The sequence below is a fragment of the Trachypithecus francoisi genome, unplaced genomic scaffold (assembly GCF_009764315.1).
Source record: "Trachypithecus francoisi isolate TF-2019V2 unplaced genomic scaffold, Tfra_2.0 Lachesis_group19, whole genome shotgun sequence".
NCBI lineage: Eukaryota > Metazoa > Chordata > Mammalia > Primates > Cercopithecidae > Trachypithecus > Trachypithecus francoisi.
In genome coordinates this window covers 35399658-35414211 of record NW_022681464.1, presented here as the reverse complement: position 1 = coordinate 35414211, position 14554 = coordinate 35399658, and the positions used below count along the sequence as shown (strand labels likewise).

Genomic DNA, 14554 nt, shown 5'->3' with positions numbered 1-14554 from the left:
AATCCTTTATATATCCTGGATATTAATCCCTTGTCAGATATATGGTTTGCAAATATTTTCTCCTGTTCTGTGGGTTGGCTTTCCACTCTGTTTATACTGTCCTTTGAGGGACAAAAGAAGTACAATTTATCTATATTTTTTCTTATGCTGCCTGTACTTTTGGTGTCATATTCATAATTTGGGTTTTAAAAATTATTATTATTATTATTTTTCCGGCAGGGCACGGTGGCTCACGCCTATACTCCCAGCTCTTTGGGAGGTTGATGCCTGCAGATCACTTGAGGTCAGGTTTGAGACCAGCCTGGCCACCATGGTGAAACCCCGTCTCTACTAAAATTACAAAAATTAGCTGGGCGTGGTGACCCACGCCTGTAGTCCCAACTTCTTGGGAGGCTGAGGTGGGAGAATTGCTTGAATTCAGGAGGCAGAGGTTGTGGTGAGCCGAGATTGTGTCACTGCTCTTCAGCCTGGGTGACAGAGTGAGATCCTGTCTCAAAAAAAAAAAAAAAAAAAAAGCCGGGCGCGGTGGCTCACGCCTGTAATCCCAGCACTTTGGGAGGCAGAGGTGGGCGGATCACGAGGTCAGGAGTTGGAGACCAGCCTGGCCAACATAGTGAAACCCCGTCTCTACTAAAAATACAAAAAAATTAGCTGGGTGTGGTGGCACGCGCCTGTAATCCCAGCTACTCGGGAGGCTGAGGCAGGAGAATCGCTTGAACCCGGGAGGTGGAAGTTGCAGTGAGCCGAGATCACGCCATTGGTTAGTAAACTCCGGGCTGAGAATTCATATCCTGAGCTCCCTTCAGGGATCCCCATTTGCCCTGAAAACCAAGGCTGGTGCCTCACTGAGATCTGAAACATGCTGCAGGACCAGGGGCCCTGTAGTTTCATCAACCCCAGACAGTGGGGAACGAAAAAGCATTGTGGTCTTTTTATTTGTTGGTCATGTTCAAGGTTCCTCCTTATGTTAAAAAATTTAAAAAGAAAGAAGAAAAGGCAAAAAGGAAACTTCTGGAATGGAGAATTTATTTAATGTTTTATAATGTATTCACTTTGGGGCACTACCTTTTACTAGAGCAAAGAATCCCGTACTTAGAGGGAACCAATGGAATGGTTACACCGTGTTACCAAGTCCTCAGGAGGGCAAACTGAAAAGCTGCAACCACTGCCCAGCCGGTGGTCGATTGCTTTTGGGGGACTAGTGTGTCTGAGTAGTCATCTGTAATTTCAACATGTGGCAGAAAGTTTCTCCGCACCTCCGTCGCCCCAGCTCCACTCACCACTTAGTGTATGTTTTAAAGCAATAAAGCAACGAGTCTGCTTAGAGGGGGTTCTAAAGGGAAAGATAAACACGGGCTTTATTAAGTATACAGCAGGGCAATGTGACGGGCGACCACGAAACGAACTCAGGGAGCCTCTCAGCAGCCCGGCCTCCTTTCGCAACAAAACTGGAGTCAATCTGATCATTTCAGGGGCGCTGGGTTGGAAGGGTGGCTTTTCCAGCCAAGGCAGGATGTGCTGGCTTTTTCTCTGGAGGTGTCCAAGAGCGCAGAGTGTCTAATGGTGACTTCGGATTCTGGCGACTCGGGCTCTACCTGGGTGACAGCACGAGCGTTCTCTCCTGCTCGGTGTCCTTCGGGAATCAACCAGCGCACGCACTTGGAAACTCTGAACCCAGAGGACATTCTGTAGCTCTCCATGCCCCACAGCCATTTGGGGAAGGGCCCACCTTACCCCGCCACCCCCGTGGCACAGCAGCTCCCCATCCTCTCGCCCAACACTTGCTAGGTAGTTTGGAGTGTAGAAACGACCCCAGCAGCAGCGGCCCCTTAGGTGCACACCGAAGGTGAACGCTGGACCGCCCCGGGAAAGGTTTTGCTCCCGACTTCATCCTGATGCTGGTGCAATGGGAAAAAGAGAGAGCGCGGGCGAGCAGCGCCAGGGCGCGCAGAAGAGGGTAGGCGAGAAAGTGCCCAGCGAGGGCAGGCGCGGGCCGTGGGCAGGCGCGGGCCGAGGGCGGGGCGGGCGCGGGAGGGCGCGAGGGGGGCGTGGGCGCGGCCGCCCGCTAGGCCTGGTCGGGCCAGGGGGAGGGGCGCTGGCGGGAGCGGCGCCTCCCGCCCTGGGAGAGCGGCGCGCGCGGCAGCCCCGCGGCAGCAGAGCGCCAAGCCGGGAGCGCGGGGAGCGCGGGCCGGCGGCGGCGAGGGAGGGCTGGGGCGCAGACGGCCGGCGTGCGGCGCGGCTACCATGGGCGTGCAGTGAGCGGCCGCTCAGGACGACTTCCTTGGCTGCGCGGCGCTCGCGCGGAGCTCCCTGGCTGGCGGTGCGTCCCCTCGGTCACCATGAAAGGTAGGGCGGCGGCAGCCCCGCGGGGTTCCGGGCAGGGGGAACGGGCTTTGGGGCGCGCGGGAGGCGGTGGAGGTGCCTCCGGCGCGAACTTTCCCTTGGGCTGCTGGCCGGGGGAGTCGGGGCTGCCAGGGTGTCGGGTTCGTGCGCGGACATTGGGGGCGCACCCGGCTCCTGGGTCAGGCACGGCTGGAGACCTCGAGCTTGGGATTTTGAAGCGCGCAAGTATTCCCCTCCCCATCGCGTCTTTGCAAGTAGTTTGAAGCCCTTAGCCCAAGTCGTTGTTTACGGATACCAGTTTCCAACTTTTTAATTGAAAAAACATGCCGAGGAGAGTGGAGGCATCGCTATCCCTCCCGGTCGGTTTTCCACTTCGCAGCGCTCCCCACGCTCGCCCCGTCCTCTCTCCTCCCGCCTCTTGCCGTTTCCCGGCCCGAGCAGTCCCCGCGCTGGCGGCCGGGTGTTTTCTCCGGGACTCGGGATGTTCTCCCTGTGCCCTCGCCACATCTGGCAATGATTAGGTGCCCGAGGAGTTCAGCTGGCTCGGGAAGTGCACTTGGCATCTTTCTTCATCAGATTCACCGACTGGAAAATAATTGCTCTCGGTTCCGCGTCCCTTCCACGTGCCCGCCTGTGTGGTGGTTGTGCCCACGTGTGTTCAGGGGTGACACACATCAGCCGGTTCGTCGCCCCCTGCGCGGTGTCCTCTGCAGGCCGGTTTCTGGAAGTGTCGGATGTTACCGTACTTTAAAAAGAAGCGCAACAAGAAGGACTTTGCTGGGCGGACTTCTGTTTAGTGGAAACACGGAGTTTGTCAGCGGAATCCTGATTTATGTATGAGATAAATAACTGCAGCGGAGGCATCAAAGGGTCGCTCAGGAATGGGCCCGCGTGGTGTTTACACAAGGCTTCGTGTGAGAGTTCCTGGTTCTGTGCTAGGATAACACAGCCCTGTGCCGGGCTGGGTGCGAAATGCCATCTGACCGCGGTGACCGAGCTTCCAGCCGCCAGAGACCTGGCGATGCAATCGCTTTGACTTGCCAGGGTTGCTGTCCGAGGGAGGCGCCCGGGAAGCCCCAAGGCGCTTGGAAAGTAACTTTTGGCTCTGGAAAGATTTTTTCTTTTTTTTTTCTTTTTTGAGACGGAGTCTCGCTCTGTCGCCCAGGCTGGAGTGCAGTGGCCGGATCTCAGCTCACTGCAAGCTCTGCCTCCCGGGTTCACGCCATTCTCCTGGCTCAGCCTCCCGAGCAGCTGGGACTACAGGCGCCCGCCACCTCGCCCGGCTAGATTTTTGTATTTTTTAGTAGAGACGGGGTTTCACCGTGTTAGCCAGGATGGTCTCGATCTCCTGACCTCGTGATCCGCCCGTCTCGGCCTCCCAAAGTGCTGGGATTACAGGCTTGAGCCACCGCGCCCGGCCGCTTCTGGAAAGTTTTTTTTCTGAAGGGCAGCTCGCGCTGAACTATCCGGAGTGATGATACCTACGAATTCACTCCTTTTCCAAAGGTGTGAGGTCTCCACGTTGGGAGACCTTGGGAAGGGAGGTGACTGACAGCCGAGTGAAAAGTGGTCTGTCCCAGGCAAAAAGAAACAAAAGACACAATACAACTTTCTGCCTAGAGAATTTCAAAATGCAGTGGCATGTTTTCCTTCTGTCTCCATCTCAGTTTCTCTTCTCTCATTTACATTCTAGGAAATACACACATTCCTTAGCTAGCTCTAATTGAGGAGACTCCCTAGAGGAAAGAATTTAACATGGCTGAAAGTTATCTGGGGCTCTGATCATTTTAGCCAGAAGTCAGTCTTCTCTTTGCTGGTCATTAAGGCTACTGGTTTTTAAAGCTTGGGAAGATAAGCCACCTACTCACTCCATTAGCTTCCCGTGGAAACGTGGGTTCTTAAACCCTGAAACTTTTGTTATGCTTTTTACTGAGTGAAGGACCGCTATGGCACTTGAGATACTTTTCCACTTTATATCTGCACTGGAAAACATACCCAAAAGTCCTAAACACATTTTTGGGGAGATTTATGCTGCATTCTGGACCTACCCGCTGTGGTCTAGCACTGCCCAAAAGCCCCATACACTTTCTGCCCCGGTCGGGGAGGTTGATGGAGGGACGGACTGGTGAATCCCTGGGTAGACTAATCATTTTGAAGGCCTCTTTTAAAAATGAAAACCTTCCGGCGGGCCGTGGTGGCTCACACCTGTAATCCCAGCACTTTGGGAGGCCAAGGTGGGCAGGTCACCTGAGGTCAAGAGTTTGAGAACAGCCTGGTCAACATTGTGAAATCCTGCCTCTACTAAAAATACAAAAAATTAGCTGGGCATGGTGGCGGGCGCCTGTAATCCCAGCTACTTGAGAGGCTGAGGCAGGAGAATAGCTTGAACTCAGGAGATGGAGGTTGCAGTGAGCCGAGATCGAGCCATTGCACTCCAGCCTGGGTGACAAGAGCGAGACTCCGTCTCAAAAAACAAAAAAAAGAAAAAATATTTCATGAGAGGTTTGCGTGCCCATTAAATTATTACCACGTGATCTGTATTTATTATGTTTGTCTGAGTGGTGAGGTGGGAACAGGAGGGGCAGTAATAATTTTTTAGTACCTACTAAGTGCCAGCCACTGTGCTATATACACTACAAACATATTGCGATTAATCCTCTCAACAGCCCTGAGAGTAGATATTTCAGTCCTAACAGCATAGGTATGAAAACTGAGTCTAGAAGAAATAGGAACTGGCAACTAGGAGGATAGGGTAGGCATCTAAAGACAAGCTTTGTCAGTTACCCCGTGTGACTTGGAAGGCCCTAAGACACCAGATAGATAACCTCTGGTGAAGATGACTAGAAAAAAAAGTGAATCTGAGACAACTAACTGGCCAAGTAACCCGCAGTTGGTGCTGTATCCAGGAAGAGGTGGAGCCAACCAGTTGGACCTGAGGCTTTGGAAGCCTAGACAAAAAGGAAAGCTGCTTTTACCAAGTGGAATTGTTTTGATCATTTGCCATAGGGAACCAACTAAAGCTTTTCCCCAGGTTCCTGATTACATCAAATAGTTATTAACTCACCATGCTTCAGAAACCCAACATGATAGAAAACAATGACAAGCCTTGTAAATTCTTAGAATAAACGTGTTAATCTAAAACATTCTTGGCCAGGTGCAGTGGCTCATGCCTGTAATCCCAGCACTTTGGGAGGCTGAGGCGGGCGGATCACCATATAGTGAAACCAGCCTGGCCGACATATAGTGAAACCCCATCTCTACTAAAAAATACAAAAATTAGTTGGGCATGGTGGTGCATACTGTAGTCCCAGCTACTTGAGAAGCTGAGGCAGGAGAATCGCTGGAACCTGAGAGGTGGAGGTTGCAGGGAGCCAAGATCGCACCACTGCACTTCAGCTCAGGTGACAGAAGCAAGAATCTGTCTCTCAAACACACACACACACACACACACACACACGCAGAGACACACAGACACACACACAACACATTCTTTAGCCAAATTGAAAATCGGTGGACACCATAGAAGTTACAGAAGTTCATTTGCAAAAGCAAATATTCCTGTGCAAGTCAGATGCCTTTTTAGGGTACCAACGTGACTTTCTAATTCTGATGTTTAAACCGGTATATGGCCTTTGTAATGACCGGGCTCTTGGAGTGTAATCCTGCGTCTGCCGTCAGTCACAGCGCCACCTATCTGTTGCATTCAGCAAACATCCATTTCCTCCATCCCGGGAGTCACAAGTACCAAAATAATGACATCATTATATATTACCCAGAAGAAAATTACTTTCCCCGTTGCTGCAGTACTTGAAGTCTTCCAAACTGATTAAAACATGAAGTTTGTTTTAATTTATTTCCAATTTCATTTTCAGTTAGCAGTACTACACCATAAATCTCATGGCTTTTTGGATACATATTCACATTCTTGATGAAGGAATCTGACTCCTCTAGAGTTAGGTATGTCGTTACTAAATCACATTCTTGGTTCTTAAAGTTGGGGATATTGGTTAGTTTCAGTGCAGCAGCACTTGTTGCCTAAGAGACAGCCAAAAACAGCCACCACCACCCGGAACCACAGAGGTCCAAGCCAGTGCTATAATTTAACACAGAGAGGAGGCCGGTGCCATGAAAACACAGTGTTCAGCTGCTTTTTTTTTTTTACTTTTGTGCATAAATATTTCTGAAATACTGTTTGGCAATAATATATTTAAAATGCGCTAGTAAGCAGTATACTTCTCCCAGAGTTTTTTGGGACTCACAGTCTTTTTCTTTTCCAGTGTCTCTCTAAGATTTCTTGTTCTTAACTGGGATAAGCAAACAAGCCTATAAAGGCAATTGCATTTAACATTGAAAGAATCATATTTTCTAAAGGAAAATGGAAACAAAATGAGGCCTTTCTCCCTTCACTGATTGGTAATAAGGGCTGCCCTTCTCTGGGAGGCAAATTTACAATCTAATTATACTTTTGACTTTTCATTAGTTTGGGAATGCTTGACATTCTTAATCTGAGGTTTAATTATTGCTAAGTATAGATCTTCTCTGTGGTCTCCTATGCAATTTCCCAAGGTTGTTCCAGTGGCTGCAACCCTTTGCTATGTGGCTCATCCACTGAAAATGCGGTGAATGGAAAAAATTAGCCGATGATGGCTTTCAGGCTGTGTCATAATAGAGCATCTCGTTTTCCTACTAGATGCTTATTCTCACTGTAATATTATTTCAAAACAACTCTTGCAACCGTTGCCAAATATACTTAAATGGACCTTGAAGTATTAGCTTTCAAATGGGAAAATGGACATTTAAATTTTGTGATAGAAAATATGTTTCGCCCTGGGTGAAACCAGCATGTGAGTGATCTCTCAGGGAGGCCAGCCTAACACAGACTTCCCTTTAATAATAGCTGACATTTATTGAGCACCTGCCATGCCAGGCATTATCATTTCCTCCATTTGATGGTAGGAAAACTTGGGTTCCGAGAGGTTGTGTTACTTGTCTAAGGGTACCCAGCTAATTGGTGGGGGTTGATCAGTATTCAAGCTCAGACTGTCTGATTCCAGAATCACACGTATAATCTCTAGCCCAGACTCCCTCCTAGCTATACCCTAATAATGCATTCAAGTCCTACATCTTTGTGAAGTCCTAGTGTGTGCTGTCACACTCCACTAGATAATGGGTGAGCAAGGTAGACAAGGCTCTATCATCTGGACTCGTAACTGTAATGACCTAGCGTCAGAGGTCTGAAGGATTGATGTGTTCTTCAGTCAGCCACTGGAGGAGACGCTCTAAACTGGAGCTCTTGCAAAGATAAAGCAGATTCCAGGATTGCTGCCCTGTGTAGCTTATCTTCTGGGAGGTTTTGCTTACCGCTGATTGAATGAGTGTGGGTGTCCTACTGTAGCCACCAACTCTGAAAATGGCCCCTGCACTCGTCTTGCTAACAGGTTTGCATTGAGAAAATGAAATGTTGTCAGAAGTGCCATTTTCATGAACAGACTGTAACCACCGGTGAGTGGTCAGTAAAAATAATAATAATACTAAGTATTTTAAACCAGGAACAGGAAAGTATAGACATTTTTCGTAGAAAGTTCATTCTTTACTGCTGACAACAGTTTCTAACCACACCAACCATCTAAACCTTAAGGGAAGTAACTTCTCAGTCAAGCAGTGATTTGATTTCTTTTTCAGTGCATGACATTTGAAGAACCAAAACCAGTATCATACCTCAAAAAGGTCCTGCTGATTGCTTAAGGGCGTTTTGTAATTATACAGCAGTGAAAGCCAATATAAACATAAATTAGTAATCCCAAGTTAAAATTCCAAAGAGATTCTAGGAGCTCTCTTAACTTCTGAATTTATCAGGAATATTCTATCGATATTCTTAAAAATAGAAAAGAAATGCATTTTTCAGCATGGGAGATTTAAAATGAAATACATTTATTGGACCTGGATATATTAAACATGACTCCTTTATGCTTCCTGAATGACGTGATATTATACCTCAGTATCATGTGAGGTATTATTCACTAGCCTGTGATGTTGGATGTTTTACATTTGGCGTGAAAAACTCACTTGTCTCTGGCTCTGTGGAAGAAGCCACATTTCTTTTGCCCCAGTTACTTTCTTATGACATAGAAATGTTAGGAAACTAGCTGATGTTTATAAAACAATTTATTATGCAAAGGCAAAACAGTCCCACTTTAAAGTAGATAATACATGCTTTAAAATATAACCATCTCATAAAATACAATTATGTTTAGTGATCCTAGGTGTTGGACCCAATCATTTCTGTGTGCTGGCGAGGAGTGTGGGCTCAGAAACCAGAGAGCCTGGTGACCTCAGGCAAGTCACTTAACCCCCACTTAGTCCCCAGTTTCTCAGTGTAATGAGGGACAACAATAGCATCTACCTGCTAGAGTTGTTTTAAGGATTAAATAGTTGTTCAGAATGGTGGCTAGTATGTAATAAGAACTCAATTTGTTTTAGTAATTGTGATATTGTGTTATAACCTGCTGCTTCCTCCCAGCAATAAGTTAATTGCCAATTATGAGCCATCTATGTTAATTTAATCAGTGATGTAATTTAGACCATGAAGGCAAATGTTCAGTTCTGAAATGAAAGTAATTTTCAAATTGCAAATGTGTTAAAACAGACCTCAGGGATAGAAGGAGTGAGTTGTGCTCCACGTGGGGAAGTATTAGTATTGGTTGCATTCCAGCTGCCATCACTGCTATCGTCATAACAAATGCAGGGACTATTCTCAAAGTGAAGTTTGTAATTGTAGTAATGAAACAGTTTTTCTATTTGTTATAGTAGTGGTATAAAATTGATAAATATATGTAAGTATGTTTAGATTACCTAGGAGCACTATTTCTTTTTTAGTACTATTGCTCATGTGCCTACTGATGACATGATTTTTTTTTTTTGGAGACAGAGTCTCGCTCTGTCGCCCGGGCTGGAGTGCAGTGGCTGCATCTCAGCTCACTGCAAGCTCCGCCTCCCGGGTTTACGCCATTCTCCTGCCTCAGCCTCCGAGTAGCTGGGACTACAGGCGCCCGCCACCTCGCCCGGCTAGTTTTTTGTATTTTTTAGTAGAGACGGGGTTTCACCGTGTTAGCCAGGATGGTCTTGATCTCCTGACCTCGTGATCCACCCGTCTCGGCCTCCCAAAGTGCTGGGATTACAGGCTTGAGCCACTGCGCCCGGCCATGACATGATATTTTTAAAGATCTGTGTTTCAAATCCAGTGTCCAGTTTTATCCAGTAAGGATATGACATCAAGGAATCACAACGTTAAACAAATTTGTGTCTAAATAAGTATTCGGACAGATGTATGTATATGTATGTTTTTAAACTATATGATGTCATGTCTATTTCATCAGTAGTATTAATTTTCCATTAAGCTGTCATGTTTTTGTTTTATTATTTATAATTGGGCCACCAAGTTCTAACTAGCTTTCATTTATTCTTTAAACAAATATTTAGTATGAACTTTCTGTGTGCAAGGTCCTCTAGAAATGCCAAATAAAATGAATAAAATATAACTTCTGTGCTCATGGAGCTTGCAGTCTGGTAGGCAAGACAAGACTTATGTGTAAACCACTGGAATGCAAAGTAGAGAGTAGAACATGCCCTATTTGAGGTTCAGATAATCTGGCTGAAGACAGGGACATTTTCTTTTCTTTTTTTTTTTTTTTTTTTTGAGACGAAGTCTCGTTCTTGTCTCCCAGGCTGGAGTGCGATGGCGTGATCTCAGCTCAATGCAGCCTCCGCCTCCTGGGTTCAAGTGATTCTCCTGCCTCAGCCCCCCGAGTAGCTGGGATTATAGGCACCCGCCACCACTCCCAGCTAATTTTTGTATTTTGGGTGGAGACGGGGTTTCACCATGTTGGCCAGGCTGGTCTAGAGCTCTTGACCTCAGGTGATCCACCCGCCTCAGCCTCCCAAAGGGATTACAAGTGTGAGCCACCGCACCTGGCCAAGACAGGGACATTTTCATTTGCAGGAGAAATTTGAATTATAGTTCGTGTTTCAGATTACGTTATATTTCATATTACATTAATAGGGTAAGCAACATTAAAGAAAAATGTCTTAAAAGGGAGGAGGGCTGATGATTCATGCTTATAATTTCAGCACTTTGGGAGGCCAAGTTGGGAGGGTTGCTTGAGGCCAGGAGTTTGAGACCAGCCAGGGCAACATAGCAAGATCCTGTCTCCACAGAAAAGTTAATGGGTGTGGTGGTGAGTGGCTGTAGTCCCAGCTACTTGGGAGACTGAGGTGGGAGGATCCCTTGAGCAGTGGCACAGTCTCGGCTCACTGCAATCTCTATCTCTTGGGTTCAGGTAATTCTCCTGCCTCAGTCTCCTGAGTAGCTGGGATTGATTGCAGGTGTGTGCCACCATGGCCAACTAGTTTTTGTATATTTTGTAGAGACAGGGTTTTGCTATGTTGCTCAGGCTTATCTCGAATTCCTAGCCTCAAGTGATCCACCTGCCTCGGCCTCCCAAAGTGCTGGAATTACAGGCATGAGCCACTGTGCCTGACCTGAAATCTCTTAAGTGTGACGTTTCAGTGTGGGAGGTGAGAGGAGACCAAATTGAGAGTCTTCTTGAACTGTGTCTCTTAAACTCAAAATGTTGGTCCAACATTTGTAGGTAATTATAGTATATTGCTTTGGCATAATTGTTTAGATAATCTAAACAACGTTAATGGATTTCAAAACAAAAAACTGTGTCAGTGTTATTTTTAAAACAAAGACTTTTTTTTTTTTTTTTTTGTCTCCAGAGAAATGGACAGCATTAGTTTTTCTTGCCAAATCACCCATGTATTTTAGGCCCTGCCAAGGCCCTTATTCAATTTAAGGCAGAGATTCAAGGCCTCATCCTGACTCTCTTAATAACATGATTAAAATGATTGGACGAGAATTTTCCTCATAGAAGAAAGGGAAGCACACCGCCTCCCCCATAATCATCTCTAAATGATAGAGGCAGATGTCAAGGTTTTGGATGGCATATTTACTGATTACTTCTAAGTTCTTGCAGTTGGTGGCTGTGGGGAAATCTGATTTAGCCCCCACTGCCAACTTAGGGATAAAAGTAACAAAAACACCCTTTCTCAGTTTTGTTAGACTGTAAAGGAAGGAATAGGATACCTATGCCTCTTTATTCTAAGAGCAAGTATCTGCTGTTTTTACAAGCATCAGCATTGCAAGTTGTGCCAGAAATTGGAGTCATTTTAAGTCTATAATTTTGACTTTTGACTTGAAGAAACTATATAATTGAATCAAAAGTGATCCCATTGTTGCAAAACATAAATTCAGTAAGCAACTGAGTAATCAAAATGAATCTCCTGTGATACTTTAAAATAATCTACAAGTATTTAAACTGCTACAGATTCCTTCATCCATTTGGGATAAAACAGTTGAACAGAAGACCGATCTAATTCCGGGCGCCCACCCCCTACCCCCTGCAAAATATCCTGAACCTCAGATACTTTGTTACGCTGCATTGAGTTCATTCACCAGAAGGATACATAATAACTGTGTTCCAGAAATGCCAAGACTGGAAAAAGGAAACCACACAGGGAGCCTGATAAAGGTTTACATTTGTAAAGCTATAAAACCAGGGCAAATATTACCCGTACTGTTCTTAGGGACACATCAAGATTAAAGGACACCTTTCTTCAGGTTTTACAGCCCAAAATACATTAAGATAAATTTTCTTCAATATCAATCAGGTACTTCAGTGCCAATTTGCTGAAGCCCAAATAGAACCCGCAGCATGTATTACTCTTTTTCTTATCAAGCTTTCCTGTTGGTCCTTCCCCCAAATAGTCACCTCAGAATGGAGTTTTGTGTCTTTTGAAGCCAAATGATTAAAGTCCTAAGATATTTATTTTGGACCTTAAAGCATAGCTCTTACCACTGCCTCTGTCCTCTTACTTCAAAGAAAACTCATATTTATTAGGCAGACGGTATGTGTTGGATGTTTTCCATGTATCAGTTCACATTTCCCTCCCCAAAGTGTGTGACATAGGAATCATTGGTTCCAGCTTATAGAAAGACGTGAGCTTATTGCTGTTACAAGGTGGAGCCAGTCTTCAAACCCAGGTCTTTGAATTTCAAAGCCCACACATTACCATTAATTCTGTCAGCCTCTGGTGTTAGGAAAGAAGTCGTCCAGGATATCAGAGCAACATAAGGCGGCTTTCCAAATATTTAGCAACTCAGGTGACACACTGTGGAAGCCACCGTTCCCATATGAAAGCAACTCTGTGGAGCACTGGCCAGTGGAGAGTGACTGTAGACTCAGGGGTCCTGATGGCACCAGTCATCTGGCCCCAGGGATACAGGGGCAAGGGCCTGCTACAGTGGGTAGTGGTGACAGTAGAAACACACAGGGACAGCTTGCAGAAACGCTCAGAGCAGAGGCCATTGTTCTTCAACCAGTTGGTTTGGAAGCACTTAAATATTTTAACAACCAATGATACCATACCAGTTTGTTCTGAGAGTAATGACAAATGTGCAAGAGCTGGAAAGGGATCCTGTTTTAAACAGGATAGAGCCACCGATGGATACTCATAGGTTGACAGCACCACTGGGCCAGCATGGAAGAGAAGTCTAACTTCAGCCTAGTCTCTGTCCGCGGTCCTTCAGGCTGGCTCCTAAAAATGTCTGCCTTTGGCCGGATGCGGTGGTTCACATTTGTAATCCCAGCACTTTGGGAGGCCAAGGCTGGCGGATCACGAGGTCAGGAGATCAAGACCATTCTGGCTAACACGGTGAAACCCCATCTCTAGTAAAAATGCAAAAGATTAGCCAGGCGTGGCGGCGGGCGCCTGTAGTCCCAGCTACTCGGGAGACTGAAGCAGGAGAATGGCGTGAACCCGGGAGGCCAAGCTTGCAGTGAGCCGAGATCGTGCCACTGCACTGCAGCCTGGGCGACAGAGCAAGACTGCATCTCAAAATAAATAATAAATAAATAAATAAATAAAGTAAGTAAGTCTGCATTTGCTGTGATGTTGGGTTTGGCGTTTGGTGGAAACCTGCTTTGTGCCAGGTGTTGCAGGCTCCAACTTCAAACTGCGTCTTCTGTGGCTTCAGGTTAAACTCTATTCTCTGGCTCTTTGGGTGCATTTTCTGGTTATCTGCTTGTCAGTGCTGGTTATCTGTTGGACTTGAATACTCTTATTTTTGTCTGTCTGACTTTTCCATTCATATGATCTTATTTTGCTTGTTTTACGTGATTTCTGATCAAAGTTAGAGATGTACATAGTTTAAAGAGTCAGATAATGTTATAGGTTTCCTGAAATTCTGAAAAACAGCAGTTTCCTGCCCAGGCCACCTTCATTTCATTTTCCATTCCCCAGAGGTAACCTCTTGATAACTTTTTTACCATTTTCTTTTGGCATTTACCCCTGTCAGTGACCTGCTAATGCCTAAAAAAGGCATCCCGAAACCCTGTAGCCTAGAACAGCAGCTGGTTTTTTGCTCACGATTCTGCAACTCAGCCTGGACTGGACACGTGGCTTCCCTCAGGAACCTGGAGAATCACTGGGGGTTGCCAGAATGGCTGAGGGCTCCCTGGCTGATCTCACGTTTTCCCTGCTCTCATCCTCCAGCGATTTTCTCTCTCCAGGTGGCCTCTAGTCCAGCAGGGGAGGTGAACTTTTCACAGGGCCACTGGCTGCCAAGAGTGTAAAGACAGAAGCCACAAGGCCTCTAAGGCCGGGGCCCTGGAGCCACCCACTCGCACTTCTGCCACATTCCATGGGACACAGCAGGTCATGGGGCCTGCCCAGATTCTAGGGAAGGAAGTGGATTTGCACATGGAGGGCTGGAAGGAATTGCTGGTAGTCTTTTATGACGATGATCTGCCAGGACCCTCGTATCTCTCCGTGACATGCTTATGGTGCTCTTGCTTCTTTTTTTTTTTTTTTTTTTGTCTTAGGCATTATATACAAACTTCCTTTTATAGCAGAGGAGGGTTTTGTTCTCTTTCACCTTTTACCTTCCCCTAACAACCCTCGCAGGTATCTCCTATTCCCGTCTACCTTTCTAATACAGTTACGGCGTAATCTCAGATCCACATTCAGTGTTGATATTATTGTGACGATGTCAGTGCAATTCATAGCTGAGTCATATTTCTTGCATACCTTTTTGTTTCCCCCCACCAAGTTAACAATCCTCTTGCTATTTTAGTTCCTCACACATACTTCA

The 14554-nt window shown here is 46.2% G+C and overlaps 1 protein-coding gene across 1 annotated transcript in view; it reads left to right on the top strand.

Annotated features, from left to right (window-relative positions):
* Positions 1–2129: 2129 nt before the first annotated feature.
* COLEC12 (collectin subfamily member 12) overlaps positions 2130–14554 on the top strand; it is a 186738-nt gene continuing 174313 nt past the window's right edge. The window contains exon 1 of the mRNA XM_033178184.1: positions 2130–2346. Coding sequence (XP_033034075.1) covers positions 2340–2346 — 7 coding nt within the window. The 5' untranslated portion in view covers positions 2130–2339. The remainder of the gene's footprint in view (positions 2347–14554) is intronic.